The sequence below is a fragment of the Prionailurus viverrinus genome, chromosome B1, assembly GCF_022837055.1.
Source record: "Prionailurus viverrinus isolate Anna chromosome B1, UM_Priviv_1.0, whole genome shotgun sequence".
Lineage (NCBI taxonomy): Eukaryota > Metazoa > Chordata > Mammalia > Carnivora > Felidae > Prionailurus > Prionailurus viverrinus.
This window is the reverse complement of record NC_062564.1, coordinates 113,827,808-113,846,519: the sequence shown is the minus strand read 5'-3', so window position 1 is coordinate 113,846,519 and position 18,712 is coordinate 113,827,808. Positions and strand designations below refer to the sequence as shown.

Below are 18,712 nucleotides of genomic sequence, written 5' to 3'. Positions count from 1 at the left end.
GTGCATACCAAAGCATAGGGTAAATTAAGTGAGGTGGATTGTAAAATAAACTATATCAATGCTATGAAATATAAGCTATTAATAGGTTAGACTTAGGTTTATTGACCTGGAATTTATGATCTGGCTTTAGGGGAAAATATGTTACAGAATGATTTTATATATGCATATCTACCCCTTTTTGCTTAAAAGAAAAAAAAAGTGGGAGAAACCTCAAATCCTAGTATGAATATATATTAGAGAAGATGTACACCAAAAAATATTACTACTACCTTTAGGGGAGTGAGATTTGGAAGGATGGAGGGAGACTACTTCTTTATGTCTGATTATTCAAATTGTTCTGGAAAAAGAAACTGAAATGGAAAAACTCGAATAGCTCAACAGAAAGTAGTGTCCTTAACCTGACTAGTTTTAGGTGACCAAAGCTGGTTCTTAATTTCAGGACTGATTTCCAGCAGCAATCAGTTAAGTCAGCTCCCACACTGATTTTTCAGTATGTTTATTGTTTGAATGGGATGTGTGCACTTGATAATCTCCTTAGATACTAAGCTGATGCCCAAATTGTTTAAAATGTGTGGTGCTTGTTATTTCTCTGTATTTTGCTAATAAGCTTTTGCCTTGTTCTGGGAATTAAAATCCTTTCACTAGCCCAATTAAATTTGTTAAGGGAGGGCCTCTATGAAAAGGCCCTTCTCTGAGGTCTTTGAGTGGAAATGATTGGTTCTGAAAATTCTTCTTCATCGGCTCTTAAAACATTTTATAATCATTGAACGCTCATTATGAAGGCCGTCTCAACTTCTTCCCTCCAAAATGCTAAGGAATAACTTAGACAACAGTTCAGACTCTAAAAATGAAGATGGCTCGGTCTTTTCACAGACTGAACACAATATTGTTGCAGCTTACTTGATCACAGCAGGTATGGATGTTTACTCCATTAACTGTTATTTTTCTTTCAAATGGGTGAAGAAAAACAGTTTTTCAGCATTAAGTCAGTAGAAAAAAGTATGGGATCAGAGATGTTTCAAGTCCTTTATCTTTTCTGAGTTGGGGTGCTCATGTGGGCAATAGGGATGATACTACTTGCCCCGTTTCCTGGCTGTAGAGTGAGAGAACATGGATGGAAGGATAAATGAAGGGATTGTTAAGGGTGGTTAATGCCATAAGTTATTTTGAATCCTGATAAATAATGTGACAGTGGTGAAGTGCGGTTGAGAAAAGTTTTCTATAAAATGAATAATTTTTTAATAATCATCCGTATATTTGGTTATTACATTGTCAAATTAAGGCTTTATTGGGGAAGAGTGTGTACCATGGCAAAAAAGTATTTTTAGGTCATTTACTATTCTCACACATCCTCTGTGTCGTCTTGTCTTTGGTGGTGGAATCTAATTAAGATCCTGGAAATCTAATTAAGGTCCTGGAAAGAAAATGAAAGTTGTAAAAAAAGAGAGCAGACTGTATTGTTGAAGACAAGGTGGAAATTCAGCTCATTCCCAGAATGCTGTATTGGAAAACTCTTGCACTTTGGATTTCATCCTTTAGTATCTATGCAACAGTGAGCAAATTCCCTCAGCTTTGTGTTCTTCCATTTTCTTATCTGAAAACAGGTTAAGAATAAGATACTTGTCATGATTGTTGTGAAGAGTAAAACTGAGTGACTTAAACGACACATACAGTAGATGTTGGACACATGTGTTTCTTTCTCCTCACACGCACACAGTCACTGATGTATATTGGATTAAGATAAAGGTGTTTACTGAAAAAGAAGGATGGGGGAATGATAATAGAAGTTGTCTCATCTTTTTTAGGTAGAGGTTGAATTGTATAAATTTTATACTAAGCAGTAACTTCATTTTCAACTCTATGCTCAGTAATGAGTTTTAGAAGTAACTGTACCTTGGGTTGTTATCATTTTTTGTATTGACATTTGAAAATGTTCGAATATATTCAAAAGTGGAGTGAAAAGTATAACAAATCCTATGGTACTCAGTTTATTCTTTATAATTGCTTAGTTCCCCTATAATTCACAATTACTTTAGTGTTAGAAATTATGGTTCCTCAGATAATTTTTGTAAATTTTAGTACTATGCTAGCTTGTTCATTTGAATACCTCTGTATGATAAGTACTGACGGGACAAGTTCTAGTTTCTTTTTGATTTTTTTTTTTTTTTTTTGTGGTTGAAACAATATGAGAAAACAATATGCTAATTAAAGAGAAAATCGTCACAATTACATAGAAATACTTGGTATACAAACCTTTGGTTTAGTTAGTTTTTTGTAGATGATCAAGAAAAGCTATCTTTTTTGATCTGTTTACAAACAATAGCATACAAAGACAATTTCTTGTTAAGAAATTGTTCTCTCTGGTTCTTGTGCTCATAGCAGTAACAATAATAGCAATCTTACTACAACTACAAAGATGACCACCACTACCAACTACCGCTACTGTTATTTGAATTTTTGCACTATTCTAAATAATTACTCATATAGAATAATTCATCCTTATACTAAGTCAGTCAGTGACTTAGTTTTATCTTCCCTGTTTATACAGACAAAGTGTTTAAGTAACTTGCCCAACACACAAATCTACTAAGTAGCTACACCAGGATTTGAAGTCAGACATTTTGGTTCTGGAGCCCTCACATCTAACCTCAAAAGTCATTGTTTTTTTAATTTTAAAAGTTTTAATTTTTAAAATTCATTTATTTATTTTGAGAGAGAGGAAGAGCACACGTGGGAGCTGAGGAGGGACAGAGAGAGGGAGAGAGAGAATCCCAAACAGGCTCCGGGCTGTCAGTGCAGAGCCCAATGCAGGGCCTGAACCCACAAACCGTGAGATCATGGCCTGAGCTGAAATCAAGTATTGGACAATTAACTGATTGAGCCACCGAGGTGCCCCCAAGGGTCAGTTTTATTAAGGAATACGATGAGTATGTGTTATTTGGTTGTGGTTTTAGGATAAACTGAAGGGAGCATATCTAACCTCTTCATGCTTCTGTTGAAAGATTTATTGTTCTTTAGGTCCCCTAATTTAATAAAACCTACTCATCTTTCCAAACCCAAACCAAAAAAGCTATGAGAATAAAGCATTTATTACATTTGTTACTTTTACCAAGAACTTTTTTAGTTTTTGTTTTTAATTTTTTCTTTTTAAAAAAAATTATTTTGAGAGAAAGTGCACATGGATGGGGGGGGCAGAGAGAGAAGGGGTGAGAGAGAATCCCAAGTAGGCTCCATGCTGTCACTGCAGAGCCCAACACAGGGCTTGAACCCACAAACCATGAGATCACAACCTGAGCTGAAATCAAGAGTTGGATGCACAACCGACTCAGCCACCCAGGTCCCCTCGTTTTTAATTTTCAATTTAATATTTCCCTTATAAACTTTTATCAACTTGAGCACTGTCTCTTAATCCAGGTAAGGCTGGGAGGCAAGAGGGCATGGTAAATTAAAGATGTGAAATAAATTCATTATGAATGAATTGTAAAGTGAAGGGCAAGAGATACTAGGCTGCAGAGGAGGTTGTGTATCAGGTAATGAAGAATCACCTAAGTCCTAAGGGTGATGAGTCATTGAATAATGTGATTCCACTTGCATTTTAGAAATGTGCTATGTATTAGTAGCTAAGAGTCCACATAGGAGCCCCTGTGTGATTAAGATTAAGAAGGATCCTGAGGAGGGACAAGTGGCAATGGGGATAGAAAGAAATAGACACACTCAAGAGCCAAAAGTTAGAATTGATGGTTGGGTGTGGCAATTGAAGGAGAAGGAGAGGGGATATCAAAGATGACAAGGTTTCTGTTTGGGGCTCCTGGTTAGATGGTGAAGCTATTCACCAAGATAGGAAAACACCTGGGGAGGAATAGGTTTGAGGCAGGAGGAGAAAAGTCTCTGGGTTCAGTTTGAGAGATGTCCAGTAAAAAGCTGGACACGTGGGTTTGAATTTTATGAGATTGATCTGGAAAGGATCAGCATATAGACTTGGATATGTATGAAATCTCTCAAGATTATGTACTGAATGTGAAAAGAAAGGGTCTGGTACAGAAACTTGGACAATGCACATATTTAATGAGAGATGGAGAAATAAAGGCCAGGTATAGATTAAGTAAGATCTACCAAAGAGATTGAAAGAAAGCCACAGAAGCCAAGGGGGAATTAATGTAGACTGAACTATTAAATGATCTATTATTATCTACTCCTTAGAAAATATCCGCAGTTTGAGAAATAGAGCAGAGAGCTTGAGATAGCTGCTGAGCAAATAAAGGGCCAACTTGTTTACCGCATATCCCCCATTATATCTAAGACCTCCCCAGAATAGTTAACTCTATTCTGGCTGTGTACTCGGTAGGCAACAACTTACTGTACTATGTTTTATCTGAACTTTTAAAACATCAAATTTATAATTAGCTTAGAAAGATTCTTCGATTCATTACTTTTTGCAGTATTTCTTGTATGCATGCTATAATACTTGATGCAAAAAATAGAGCCAAAGAGCGGGCCCTTGGCTGGCTCATTGGGCACAGCATGTTGCCTTTGATCTCAGGGTTGTGAGTTCCAGCTCCACGTTGGGTGTAGAGATAACTTAAAAATAAAATCTTAAGGGGTGCATTGGGTGGCTTAGTTGGTTAAGCGTCCAACTTCGGCTCAGGTCATGATCTTGCAGTTCGTGGGTTCAAGCCCCACGGTGGGCTCTGTGCTGACAGCTCGGAGCCCAGAACCTGCTGCAAATTCTGTCTCCTTCTCCCTCTGCCCCTCCGCTGCTTGCACTCTGTCTCTCTCAAAAATAAATAAACAAACAAAATTTTTTTAAATCTTAAAAAAATAAAAATAGAGCCAAAGAATCATCAAATTTGCTATCACTATGCCTTACTTATGCTTTGCAGGAATAATAGAAATGGAACAATATGAATTTTAGTTGTGGTCTGTTTATATAATAAATCTATATGCCACATACTCATAGAACACAGGAGTCGTTAGGAGCCTGAAATCTAGATGGGAAGACTAGGAATATGTAAACGTTAAAGAATATATCATCACATAAGATTAATAATATATAATCTAAGCAAGCACTTTGGGAATTTAGAGAAGAGAGTATACTGTGGGTAGGGGAAGGCCCTAGGGCAGAACTGGGCTTGAATAGAACTTTGAAGGATAGGTAGCATTTGATTGAATAGGTACAGGAAAAAAGTACATTGTTCCAAGTGGAAGTAATTGGAGTCAAAATTTACAACAAGCCTTGTGTATTTGATAAATAACTAGAATGGAGGGCTTGTTTTGACAAGTGAGGAAATTTGCTTAAAGAAAGTGAAAACCAATTAAGGCAAAAACTGGAATATCAGGTTGGACATGTGGGCTTTTATCCTACAGCCAGTGGAGAGTATTGAAAGTTCTGAGAAGAAACATTAATTCTATGTTGTAGCAAGCTTATTCTGCCCCAGCAAGGAAGGGAAAGAATGGGAATCTGGAAGCTTAGCGTGACAGGATGCTAAAAGGAAGTTTTGGATGAGGGTGCCAAGTTCTTCCCCAGCTGATACTTTTGTGTGTTGGTGCTTGAAAACCTTCCCTCATTAGAATTGCTGGGGACTGCGCACCAGTTGTACTCTTCATAATGGTGAATACAACTCTGTATTGTTGCTTACCCCTCTTTTAGCCCCCAGGAATCTGGTAATGGCTCTAGCCTCTCTCAGCCAAAATCTACTTCCCCATCCCCACTGTTAGGACCTGGTATGACCCACATCTGGGATATTTACACATCCTTTGCAGCATGTAGGTTGTTAATTGGGCTAACATACATGTCTGGTCCACTCAACAATATTGCTTATTGTATATTAATACATGGCCATTCTGATTATGAAGTTCAGTCATCTATCTACCTGAGTCCAGCCTGTTCCAGGGCATTGACAACAATGAGTTTTGGGACCTGCAAGGCTAAGAATCAGATCCTAGTTTGTGGAAATTTGACTAGCGTGTTATCACCTGTGAAGCTTCTCAATGTACTTAAAAGCCAGCTTGACTTCCTTTTTGGATAGGCAAACCTTACAGTGTGCATTCTACAGATGTGTGTGAGTGAGTGTGTGTGTTGGATGAAGACCTTTGATTTGAACATGATGAATTTCAAGAAATATTGGAACAATCATCTGATCTTATACATGATAGATCCCTAATAAATGTTTAATGACAATGAGTTGAAGGAAAAGGGATATGGAACTGGAGCATAGGTCAGGGCTGGAACGAGACAGAAGAGCTCTTAGGACAGAATCATAGTTGAGGCTCGAGAAAGGAAACTTGAGAGAGAGAAAGCTTCAGGCCTCAGGAAGGAGGAGGAGGAAGTTAGACTGCCAAAAGAGATAGTATGGTCATACATATATCTTAAAAATCAGCAGGGGTGGTGTTATGAAAGATAAAGGAGCAATTTCAAAGGGAGAGTGATTAACCAGCCTTCAGTGCTACTTATGCAATTGGTAAATTCTTTGTTATTTTATTATTTCTATTGCACAAAAAGGCTGTGAAGATATTACAGTTTTAAGAACAGTTGAAGCTCCTCAAATGAATGAATTAAAATGGATTTGCTATTTGAAGGGGCTTAAATATTTAATTTTGATACTCCTTTTAAACACTCAAATTAAAAAAAGTGATTTTTTTTTTTATGTGTTCTCAGGTATGATAAGTATTCTCAGCAACATAATAGTTCTGGGCATCTTCATTAAGTACAAGGAACTTCGGACCCCCACAAATGCAATTATCATTAACCTGGCTGTTACTGACATAGGGGTCAGTAGCATTGGATATCCCATGTCTGCAGCTTCAGATCTGCATGGAAGTTGGAAATTTGGATATGCAGGATGTCAGGTATTGGAGATGCTTTGGGATGAAAGGAAAATAAAATAGATTAAAGAGATGTAAATTTAAATGTCTAAAAAAATTCCCACAGGTTTCAATCAAATAAGATCACATAGGATAATAGATAAAGCGCTCTTACTGAAAAGAACTTCAGGAGTGACTGGGAAATATATTCTTTAATAAGAGAAATGACCTTGGTAGCAATGATTATGTTTTCGAAATTTCCCCAACCCAAAGGAAAAAACAAAAAAATTAGCATTCAGCTAGAGAAGAAAAGTAAAAATTTGCATATTCAAAAAGAAATATCCTATTTTCATTTGAAACAATAAAATATTTAATGACAATATCGTAATATCTAAGTAATACAGTTAAGCTATCAGGTTTTTTCCCCTATGGAAAGTCCTCCAATGGAGTTGCTATTAATTATATCTACTATTAATTTTACTGGCAAGAAAATATATAAATATTAATTTGCATATCCTAGTAGGCAGACATGACTTTTGGCCTCATTTTTAAAATCAGTTTACTATTTTAAAAAGTTTACTATTTTGGGGCGCCTGGGTGGCGCAGTCGGTTAAGCGTCCGACTTCAGCCAGGTCACGATCTCGCGGTCCGTGAGTTCGAGCCCCGCGTCAGGCTCTGGGCTGATGGCTCAGAGCCAGGAGCCTGTTTCTGATTCTGTGTCTCCCTCTCTCTCTGCCCCTCCCCCGTTCATGCTCTGTCTCTCTCTGTCCCAAAAATAAATAAACGTTGAAAAAAAAAATTTTAAAAAAAAGTTTACTATTTTAAAAATTATAAAATAGAGAATACAATGTAATAGAGAATAATGAATACTTATGTGTGTACCACCTAGTTTTGTCAGATCTCAAGGTTTTGCAATATGTGCTTCAGGTTGTTTTGCTTTTTAAAGATATAAAACTTGAAAAATACTGTTGAAGGCCATTGAGCACCATATCCAATCATATTTCCTTCTTTCCCATGAATGTTTTTCTATCTTAGTACATATTTAGGTGTGCATAAACTAAACTGCATGGATATTTTAAATTCTGTATAAATGATGTATTGTTTGTGTTATACAATCTTCATGTTTTTGAGGTTTATTCATGTTGTTGGATGTACTCAATTTAACTGCTACATGATATTCCATTTTATGAACATACTTATACATTTTATGAACATACATTTTATGAACATACTTATTTTTCTGTTATTGAGTATTTATCCCCCATGTTCTTCTTTCACCAACAAGGCTTCAATGAACATTCTTATTCATGTCTCCTACAATATGTGAGAGTTTCTTTAAATATATTTCTCAGGAGAGGGTTGTAGAGAATATTCATCTTCAACTTCACTAGATGTGCCCAAATTGCTCTCCAAAATGGGTATGCCAATTAGGAGAACTTCTATGATTCCACATTCTCCCTAATGCTTGGGACTGTCAGACTTCTAATTTTTTTTCCATCATTTTTATGTGTCTAAATGGTATCTTACAATTTGCACTTCTTTGAATACATATTGTGGTTTACATCTTATGTCATAAATATTCAGATTCCCTCTTGTGTGAATCACTCATTTTTCTGTTTGTCTTTTCCCCTTGTTGAATTGTCTACCTTGTAAACACTAGTATTTTGTTGGTTATATGCATTGTACCTAATTTATAGTTTGCTTTTTACTCTGTTAATAGAATATGTTGTATAGAAGTATTACTTTAAGTCTTAACATTTTAAGTTTATTTTAATTAGTGAAGTCCTAAAGCACTTTCCATAAATGCCTTTAATAAGCCAGTTACAATATGACAATGGAAAATGTATTTTAAAATTATTAAAATAAAAAACATTCGATGTATCTAAAATATATTCTAACACTGGAATAAAAATGTAAATATCTCTTGGGAGGGCATGTAGAATAGTGGGTTCTTTCCTATTTTGATTTTTAGATTTATGCTGGGTTGAATATCTTTTTTGGAATGGCAAGTATTGGATTACTCACTGTTGTGGCTATGGATCGATACCTGACCATCTGCAGTCCTAACTCAGGTATAGCACTTCTCTCAACTTTCTCAACAGAAGGTACTTCCTGCCTAAGTACCACTTAACACACATTTACTTTAAAATATAAATGTAAAAAAAAACCCCATATATATATATATACACACACACACATATATATGTATATATATACATATACATGTTATATATGTGTGTGTGTGTGTTTGTGTATGTATACATATACACACATGCATATGTGTCTGTGTGTGTGTGTGTAATGAATTGTAATCATGGTCAGTCTTATTTGTCTGAGAATCCTTGTTCAAAAGTTTCAATGATTTCCTATTATAATTACAATAAAATCCAAATTTCATAGCACAGCCTCCAAGGGCCTGTGTGGTCTGGCCCCTGGCTATCTTTCCAGCTTTGGCTAGGGCCTCTCACTTTGGATTACTGGACAAGGCCTTTCCCACTTTGGGATCTTTGTAAATGCTGTTTCCCTAGGCCTGGAAAGTGTTTCTCCCTGCTTGTCCTCTGGCTGACCCTTTTTATCATTCAGGTTTTGGCTTAAATGCCATTTTCTCTTCTGAATATAAATTCACATAGATAGGCCTCTGAATGAATTAAAGTGCTTTGCAAAGAATCTACTTAACAACAGTAGTAGTTAGTTGAATGAATAGTTAGTAAAAAATAATATAGTTATTATTTTTTAGTATATAGTTATACTAACTAAATAGTAAAAAACAAATTGCAGGTATGAATTCATCACTGGCAAATGATGCTAATATTTCATCTGTTTGTTAATAGGAAGAAGAATGACCACCAACACTTACATCAGCATGATTCTGGGGGCCTGGCTCAATGGTCTCTTTTGGGCTTTGATGCCTATCATAGGGTGGGCTAGTTATGCCCCAGATCCTACTGGGGCTACTTGTACCATAAACTGGAGGAAAAATGATGCGTAAGAGACACATTTACACTTTATAATCAAATACTTCTAATGTAGACATTTTCTCACCATTTCAAATTTAAGGTCAGGTCAAATGTTTTCCAATCAGAGTGTGGCAAAGTGCTTCCTTGGTGGTGACATGTGAATTCAGCATTGAATTACTCTTGTTTGCAAGTAAAGGCCATCCAGCTCCCTTGTTCCCCTTACCCTTTTACATCCTCTCCCGTGGCACCAAAGTGGGCACAGAAGCACCCTTTCGGTATTTGTAACTCAGAGATAGACTCCAAAAGGGAAAAGGGAGTGTTAATATCGCTAGACAGCATGCAGCTCCGCGGGAAGCCCAGGCTGAGTCCCTACTATCTTTTCAAGATGGTCTGGTGATAAAGCTGAAATTACACAGCAAAAGCAGTCACTGTAAGGATTCGCTTGTTCGTTAGTTTTGCTTCTCTGTATTTACCAGGAAAAAGAGGGTAACTTCGTTTATTAAAGAAAACGAAAGACTACTCAGAAAAACAAGTAGAAAATTTCTGAATCTAAATTTAAGATTTTTCTGTAAAGGGGCAATAGTAAATATTTTTATGCTTTACAGACAAGACTGTCTCTGTTATAATTGTTCAAGCCTGCCTGTGAAAGCAGCCATAGACAGTATATAAATGAATGTAGTTCCAATAACATTTAATTTACAAAGACGGATGACAAGGCTGGGTGTGGCCTGTAGGCTACACTTTGCCAACTCCTAGTCTAAAGGAATTAGTTAAATATCCTTCCTAAGCTATTTAATAATACAGTGACTGTTTAACAGTGCTAGTATTATTTTTAATATTGTCGTATTTCCTTTGCCCTATTTAGCACTTTAAACAAGTAGTGATTTAATGATTCCCTTTTCTTGTTTTCAGATCTTTTGTTTCTTTCACGATGACAGTTATTGCGATAAATTTTATTGTACCCTTGACAGTGATGTTTTACTGTTATTACCATGTCACTCAAACCATTAAATGTCATGATACTAGTAACTGCACTGGATACCTCAACAGAGATTGGTCAAATCAGGTAGATGTGACAAAGGTAAGATTAAAATCCTTAAAATGTTTTTGCAATGGAGCTTTTACACATATGTGGTCTATATTATAATCACCTCTCCCCAACACCTGATTCTTATTCCCTGGCTCTTTTTCTTGTTTGCCTTCATATTTCTTTCTTCTTTTAATGTTTATTCATTTTTTGAGAGAGACAGAGAGAGACAGAGAGGCAGAGTGCGAGTAGTGGAGGGGCAGAGAGAGGGACACAGAGAATCCAAAGCAGGCTCCAGGCTCTGAGCTGTCAGCACAGAGCCCCATGTGGGGTTTCGAACCCATGAACCATTAGATCATGACCTGAGCCGAAGTCAGATGCTTAACCGACTGAGCCCCCAGGCGCCCCTGCCTCCATATTTCTAAATGATGTGTTTATCTGCTGTTTTGGATATTTTTATTTGCTATTACTCTTGATTTCCCACTATGGACAATGAGAATTTAGCTCTCTTATATCATCTTTCCCACTCCTCTACCCCAACCTTTTTTCCTCATCTTGTCAGTATAATGTTAATATTTGGTTACATTATTTTACATTATCGTAACTACCTAAATTTTGTTTAGTGCAGACCTCTGTAAGGTTCTGTGATTTGTATTTTTTTAAACAAATTTTTTTTTCTTTTGGGGTTAATAATTCATTCCTTTCTTTCTTCCTCCCTCCTCCTCTCTGTCCCCTCTTCTGCTCCCCATCTGTCCTACCCTCCCCACCACCATAGTTATGGTTACTGTTCTGTATACCTATTGCCAATTCATCTCTTAACTCCCTACCAGAAGTGCCAATCTCCTCTCAATATTTTCAAATGCATCAGAGACTAATTGACTTTATCCTTTTTTTTTTTTTTTTTTGGAACAGTCCCTCCTGGTACTTCCAAGTGTCCCGCTCTATACTGGCCCTTCTCTAAGACCACTGCCAGCATCCTCAGATCTCTTTATCACCAACTGGGAATGCCTTTGGCCTCTTTCCTGGGTTGAATCACCTGTTTTCTGGCTTGCGTATCTTCCTTTTTCTTGGTTACTCTCTCATTTGGTGGAACACATTCTCAAGTAGATTTCTGAGATTATAGGGAGGTATATTTTTTAAAGATTTTGTTGCCTGAAAAATGTCTTAATTCTATGATTATATTTGACTGTTTGCCTTGTATGGAATTTTATTTTATTTTATTTTATTTTTTTTTAAAATTTTTTTTTTTTCAACGTTTATTTATTTTTGGGACAGAGAGAGACAGAGCATGAATGGGGGAGGGGCAGAGAGAGAGGGAGACACAGAATCGGAAACAGGCTCCAGGCTCTGAGCCATCAGCCCAGAGCCTGACGCGGGGCTCGAACTCACGGGCCGCGAGATCGTGACCTGGCTGAAGTCGGATGCTTAACCGACTGCGCCACCCAGGCGCCCCTGTTTGCCTTGTATGGAATTTTAAGTAGAAAACGATTTTCAAAGAGTTTTGAAAGCATTGCCCTATAGCTTCCCAGCTTCCGGTGTTGCTATTACGAAGGCTGACAGCATGCTTGTGACAGTCCCTTTGTAGTGATCTATGCATTCTCTCTGGAAGCTTGAAGGATCATTTTTGTGTCTCCAATTTTCTGGAATTTCATGCAGATGTGCCTTGATGGGGCTCTTTATTCACCATGTGCTGGGTACTTGGTGAGTTCTTTCAATACGAAGACTCAGGTCCTCCCCTTCTGGGAGACTTCTTGTATTATTTCTCTGGTGATTCCCTCTCTCTGTTTTGTTTTTCCTGTTCTCTTTTTCTGGAAGTCCTTTTTTTTTTTTTTTTTAATATTAAATTTCCTGGATTTACCTTCCAATTTTCTTAAATTTTCTCTCCTATGTTGTCTCTGTCTTGGGCTTTGTTTCCGTTTGTTTCTTTCTGAGAGATTTCCTCAACCATGTCTATGTCTGGGGTTGGGTGAGAAAAATGAGGCTCAAGACTTGGGTGCAAAATTTAATCAGGCACCACAAAACTCAGTAATCCCCCCCCCCCCCAACACACAAAGTAGTTAATGTATTTTTATTATTTTTTTAATGCTTATTTATTTTTGAGACAGAGACACACAGTGAGTGTGGGGGAGGTGTACAGAGGGAGACACTGAATCCCAAGCAAGCTCCAGGCTCCAAGCTGTCAGCACAGAGCCTGACACGGGGCTCGAACTCACCAACCCTGAGATCGTGACCTGAGCCGAAGTCCGATGCTTAACTGACTGAGCCACCCAGGTGCTCCAGTTAACGTAGCATTTAAAAAAAAAATCAAAATTAATGTCAGAAACTCACTGAACAAAATATAAAATTTTAAATAAAGATAGGATCTCACCCTGCCCTTGCATGACTCACCTCAGTACCCCAATCCTGGCTAATCACATTGTTCACTTTTCTATTGCATTTTAAAAATTCTCCTCTTTCTTTTATAGATAGGGCATAGGAGAAAGCCCATTTTTATAGATAAAAAGAATTAGTTTACACCCTCTACTCCTTTTCAATAGCCCCCTCTTCTTGGTTTATGGATATGTATCTTCTCTCATTTCTGTTCATCACATATTTTTTGTTTCCCCTGAATTTCTGTATCATTTTTTGGTATCTTTTTAAAAAAAAGAATTATCATTGAAGTATAGTTGGCATACAATGTTATATTAGTTTCAGGTGTACAACATAGTGATTCAATGATTCTCTACATGATACAATGTTCACCACAATAATTGTAGTTACTATCTGTCACCATTAAATGTCATTATAATATTATTGACTATGTTCCCTATGCAGTACTTTCACCTCTATGACTTATTTATTTTATAACTGGAAGTTTGTACCTCTTAATTCTCCTCACCTATTTTACTCATCCCCTATGTTCCTCCCCTCTGGCAACCACGCTTTCCATATTGATGAGTCTATTTCTGTCTGTCTGTTTGTTCATTTGGTTTTGTTTCTTAGATTCCACATATAGGTGGAATCATATGGTATTTGTCTTTCTCTGTCTGACTTATTTCACTTAGCACAATATAATACCTTCTGGGTCCATCCATGTTGCAAATGGCAAAGTTTCATTCTTTCTATGGGTAAGTGATATTCCATTGTGGGGTGTGTGTGTGTGTATGTGTGTTTATGTACATATATATGTATATAATTTATATATATACATTAGATAGATACACACACACACACACACACACACACACACACACACCATTTTTGTCTCTGCCTGTCAGTTTGTTTCCTCAATATCTGGTGGTCAGCGACTGTCTACTGCATATTTAAAAGTGATACACTAAAAAGCTGATTGTGAGGTCTGGACATGCTCCTCACTGGGCTGTTTCCTTGGGGGGAATTTCTAACACTCTGTATCTCCAGGTATTTTCTTCTGGGCTGGTCAGTTCCCAAGGAGATTCTTTCATGTTCCTTAGTGGGAAGCACAAGTCTGTTTCACAGATTCTCATGGCTCAGAGCAGGGAGGGGACAGACAGCATGCAGCACCCCTCTTTCTTACAGTGCTCCAGCTCTCTGCTAAGCCCAAGATCCTATAGTTTCCTACCTCTTAGACTGAAGCTCTGGGATTCTTCTGGGGAGAGGATGGGGCAGTTGCATGGCGGAATGGTAAGGGGATTCAGAAGTTTGTCTGTTTTTGCAGATTTCAATGAGTTCTGCTATTTTAAGTTCCATGTGCTGCCCTACATTCAGAGCTAGCTGTTACCTCCAATTCCAGGGACTTTCTGAAGTTCTGCGTAATGGATTAGTCTCTATTTCATGTTCCCTCACTGATGGTACTTTTAAAAGTTTTTAAAATTTATTTTTAAATTATTCTTGTGTCTGATAAATAATTTGCTGCTTGCCCAGTGGTTATTCAGTTTTAATTTTTACAAGGCTATTGTCTAATCTGTGATTCTCAGGCCTTAAGGGTTTAGATCTTTTTAAACCTCTTTCTATCATTTTAGTGGACAATCAATAAGGCACAATGTAAAAATTATCATTTTTTATATAAAGGAGATGCAAGGGAGCTGCGTTACAAAACTATCTGCACTGTACGTCTATGTGGAGCTTCTGTATTACAATACTGTGAACTCAATATAGGACTTTGGTCTTTTCAAGATTGAACTTAGAAAGTGAGAAAGTTAGTTTTTAGATTAGCAAATAATGAGAGTGAGAGGAAAAAGCACAATGCCAGCAGTCCATAGCACAATTACTAGAAATGGGTTAAGAGTGGGTTTTCATGTGCCTTTCATCAAAGCCAGCTTTTGTAGTCTTCCTTTCCCAGATAAAGAGGACATCCTTTACATCTGTATAACATTCTACTCATTTAATAAGTTCTTGTTATCATAGAGGACTTCAGGCACATAAGCAAAGTACAATGAGGTTTGGAAAAATTCAGTTTTTGGGGTGCCTGGGTGGCTCAGCCAGTTTAGCGTCCGACTTCAGCTCAGGTCACGATCTGACAGTTCGTGAGTTCGAGCCCCACATTAGGTTCTGTGCTGATAGCTTGGAGCCTGGAGCCTGTTTCAGATTCTCTGTCTTCTCTCTCTCTCCCTCTCTCTCTGCCCCTTTCCTGTTCTCTCTCTCAAAAATAAACAAACATTAAAAAATTTAAAAAATTTCAATATTTTAGATATTGGGTTTGCCAAATATTGATTTATTTTACAGATGTCTGTGATAATGATATTTATGTTTCTGGTGGCATGGTCCCCTTATTCCATCGTGTGCTTATGGGCTTCTTTTGGTGACCCAAAGAAGATCCCTCCCTCAATGGCCATCATAGCTCCACTATTTGCAAAATCTTCTACATTCTACAATCCCTGTATTTATGTGGTTGCTAATAAAAAGTAAGTAATGTTTAAAATGCTTTAAAAAAAACAGATATAGAAAGAATGTTAAAAAAAAATTTAGGGGGGTTGGAGAGTGACAGAAATTCACCTCAAACTAGTGTAAAAATTATTTGGCTCATGCAACTGGAGAAGCATCTAGGCCCTTAAATACCTAGAGCTCCAGTTCTGTGAGAGCCTCTTCCCACATGGAGGTGAGATGATCACAGCAACACAAGACCCAAGTTCTACCATCTAAGCTTTTCCAAATTCGAGTTTCGTCTCAGACAGCTCCCTGATCGAAAAGCTGCTGGAAAGTTGTTAGTGGGCTCAACTTAGTTCTTGTGGTTACCCCACCCAAAATACATGGAATTGATTTTCCAAAGAAAAGAGTGGTTCTGTTACCAGAAAAGGGACAAGGTGAAGAAGACAACGTTGAACTCTGTAAGTGGGTAGCATAGTTGTATATTAGAACAGAAGACATTCAGATGCAAGAGAAAAACCCAGTGCTAAAATAAAAGGACTTCAGGGGTGGGTAGTCATTCAGGATAATAAAGAATCCCCCACTCTCCCCTCTCCCCCCTTGTTGGGACTCAGCAATATTTCCTCTGTGAAGCTTAGATTATTTTATTTCCTGTTACTGCAGAAAGGTGGAATAACTAATTTATTGTCCTTAAATATTTGATAAGAAAAATCTCAGTAGAGGTCAGGTAATTTGATCCTGGAATGCCAGCGATGCTTCTATTAAACTTACGTTATTTAGGCACATGTTTGGTAGAGCAGCTTTAGCTACAGGAATACAGGGAAACATAAAAACTTTTAAGAGCAAACAGACCACATAAGAAAAACGAACACATTTTTATTTATTTTGAGAGAAAGGGTGCACATGCATGCATAAGTTAGCACGGGATCGCTGTCAGCGTTGAGCCTGATGCAGGGCTTTATTTCACGAACTGTGAGATCACGACTTGAGCTGAAATCAAGAGTCAGAGGTTTAACTGACTGAGCCACCCAGGCTCCCCAAGAACACATTTTAAATTCAGAGCCTATTGGTAGTTCTTTTGGAAAGATTAGTCATTTTCAAGCTCCCCTTAATTTCAACTGGCCTTTGTTCAGAAGAACAAATGCATGAAACACACATCCTTGGTTCAAGTAAACTGTAATTGACATTAGAAGTGTCATCTTAAACAGGCATAATTATTGATTTGTATTAAATGCCTTCAATATTTATAATCAGTGGTGTAAAACTGGTCTTTAACTGTACCATATACCTTATACATTTATGAATGCTTTAAAAAATTTTTTTCAACGTTTTTTATTTATTTTTGGGACAGAGAGAGACAGAGAATGAACGGGGAGGGGCAGAGAGAGAGGGAGACACAGAATCAGAAACAGGCTTCAGGCTCCGAGCCATCAGCCCAGAGCCTGACGCGGGGCTTGAACTCACGGACCGCAAGATCGTGACCTGGCTGAAGTCGGACGCTTAACCGACTGCGCCACCCAGGCGCCCCTATGAATGCTTTTAAAGTTGGAGGCAGAAATTTATTTGGAGATGTCAATTAGCAGTAGAGGCATCTTAGCCATATTTGAAAATGCTTTAATAGTTCCAAATCATTATAGGATAATGCCAGATTTCCCCTTTTTTACTGTAGATTTCGGAAGGCGATGTTTGCCATGTTCAAATGTGAGAATCGCCAACCTATGCCCGTGACAAGTATTTTACCAATGGATGTATCTCAAAACCCACTGACTTCTGGAAGAAAGTGAAATAAGAGAAAAAGCACACAGTATCAAAATTTTTTTATTTACTTTTTTCTCCAATGGTTTAGTTTTATTTTAAATATGATCGTGTTTAGATCAGATACATAGATTATTGTCCTATTAGACCCTAAATGCCTCAAGTGTATCTCCTATTTCTTCTATTTGTGGGATGGCTACTGTAGTGAATGTTTCTTTATGCCCTTTATGTAAACTTATGTCCATCTCCTTTGATGAAACTAGGCACATGAGATTAAGGCCCATTCTATTTCTCCCAATCATGGCATTCATTACACTGTATCAATGACCAAGTAACTTGCCTGGGTCCTCCATTAGACTAGAAGTAGCCATTATTTTAATATTGAAATAAATTAATAATAATAAATAGTCTTCAGTAAGTAAATTACAGAAATGAGGTGTTGGATGTTCCTAGATGGAACTAGACGGAAAACATTTTTAGCATTTCACTCTTAAAATTTTAATGCAAATATTAACATACTATTTAACAAAAATAATCAAATGAATATTAAACACTTGCTTCTAAATCACATTAGTTGATGCACATATTTACTTTATATAGCAATATAATTTCTGTATATTATTATGTATTCTGCATTTTCAATTAACATTTTTCTGTATATATATTTCCATATATTTGCCACTAGACTTAATTTAATCAGAGTGGGTTTTTTGTGTTTTGTTCTTTTGTTCCTATTTTGTCTGAAATTTACTTCATAGTGGCAAGAACACAGCATGCAATCTACCCTCTCAACCAGTTTTTAAGTGTACAATATAGTATTGCTAACTGTGACTACAGTATTGCACAGCAGATCTGTAGAACTTATTGTCTTGCTTAACTGAAATGGCTATTGATAGCTGTATGCTTGCTCTTTGATGTATTCTTAGCACATAACTGCATGTTGCTTGGTACATAGTAGGCACTCAATAAAAAAAACTGTTGAATGTGAAATGCATTTATAGACTCATGTATTTGTTGTTTGAAATAACCATTAAGCATAGTATGATAATGTAATACTGTTTAAATAATGGACATTTAAAATCTGCAGTATTTTATTTTAATTGAGCACATTTTGCTGACTTTATTGTTTCTATATGCATTCTATCAGTTTTAAATAAAACTTCCCATAGTATTCTTACTTTTACAGAATTTCCTTTTGAAAAAGTTTTTTTTGGTTTAAAGATGATGATTGATAGAACTACCCAATACAATAATAGCAAGATTAAATTATATGTGTGTGTGTGTGTGTGTGTGTGTGTGTGTGATCAGGCAAGGCCAGTCAATACACACACACATACACACACACACA

At 37.0% G+C, this 18,712-nt stretch overlaps 1 protein-coding gene and 1 long non-coding RNA gene across 5 annotated transcripts in view; one reads left to right on the top strand and one right to left on the bottom strand.

Annotated features, from left to right (window-relative positions):
• The first annotated feature begins 692 nt into the window (after positions 1-692).
• RRH (retinal pigment epithelium-derived rhodopsin homolog) lies at positions 693-18,478 on the top strand. Of its 2 annotated transcripts, XM_047855299.1 has the most exons (7): positions 693-913; positions 6,656-6,846; positions 8,774-8,873; positions 9,633-9,786; positions 10,671-10,839; positions 15,469-15,647; positions 17,279-18,478. In XM_047855299.1, the coding sequence occupies exons 1-7, from the start codon at positions 808-810 to the stop codon at positions 17,391-17,393; spliced, it is 1,014 nt and encodes a 337-aa protein (XP_047711255.1). In that variant the 5' UTR covers positions 693-807; the 3' UTR covers positions 17,394-18,478. The 2 variants fall into 2 exon arrangements, with proteins under 2 accessions (XP_047711255.1, XP_047711254.1); XM_047855298.1 differs by lacking the exon at positions 693-913 and having other exon boundaries at positions 5,227-6,846.
• Positions 1,523-18,712, bottom strand: part of LOC125163489 (uncharacterized) — a 60,125-nt gene continuing 42,935 nt past the window's right edge. The window contains exon 5 of one of the 3 annotated variants that reach the window (XR_007151477.1): positions 1,523-1,594. This is a non-coding gene — a long non-coding RNA (uncharacterized LOC125163489). Of the gene's footprint in view, positions 1,595-6,788; positions 6,859-18,712 lie in introns of those variants that run through there. The other 2 variants (XR_007151479.1, XR_007151478.1) reach the window with 2 other exon arrangements.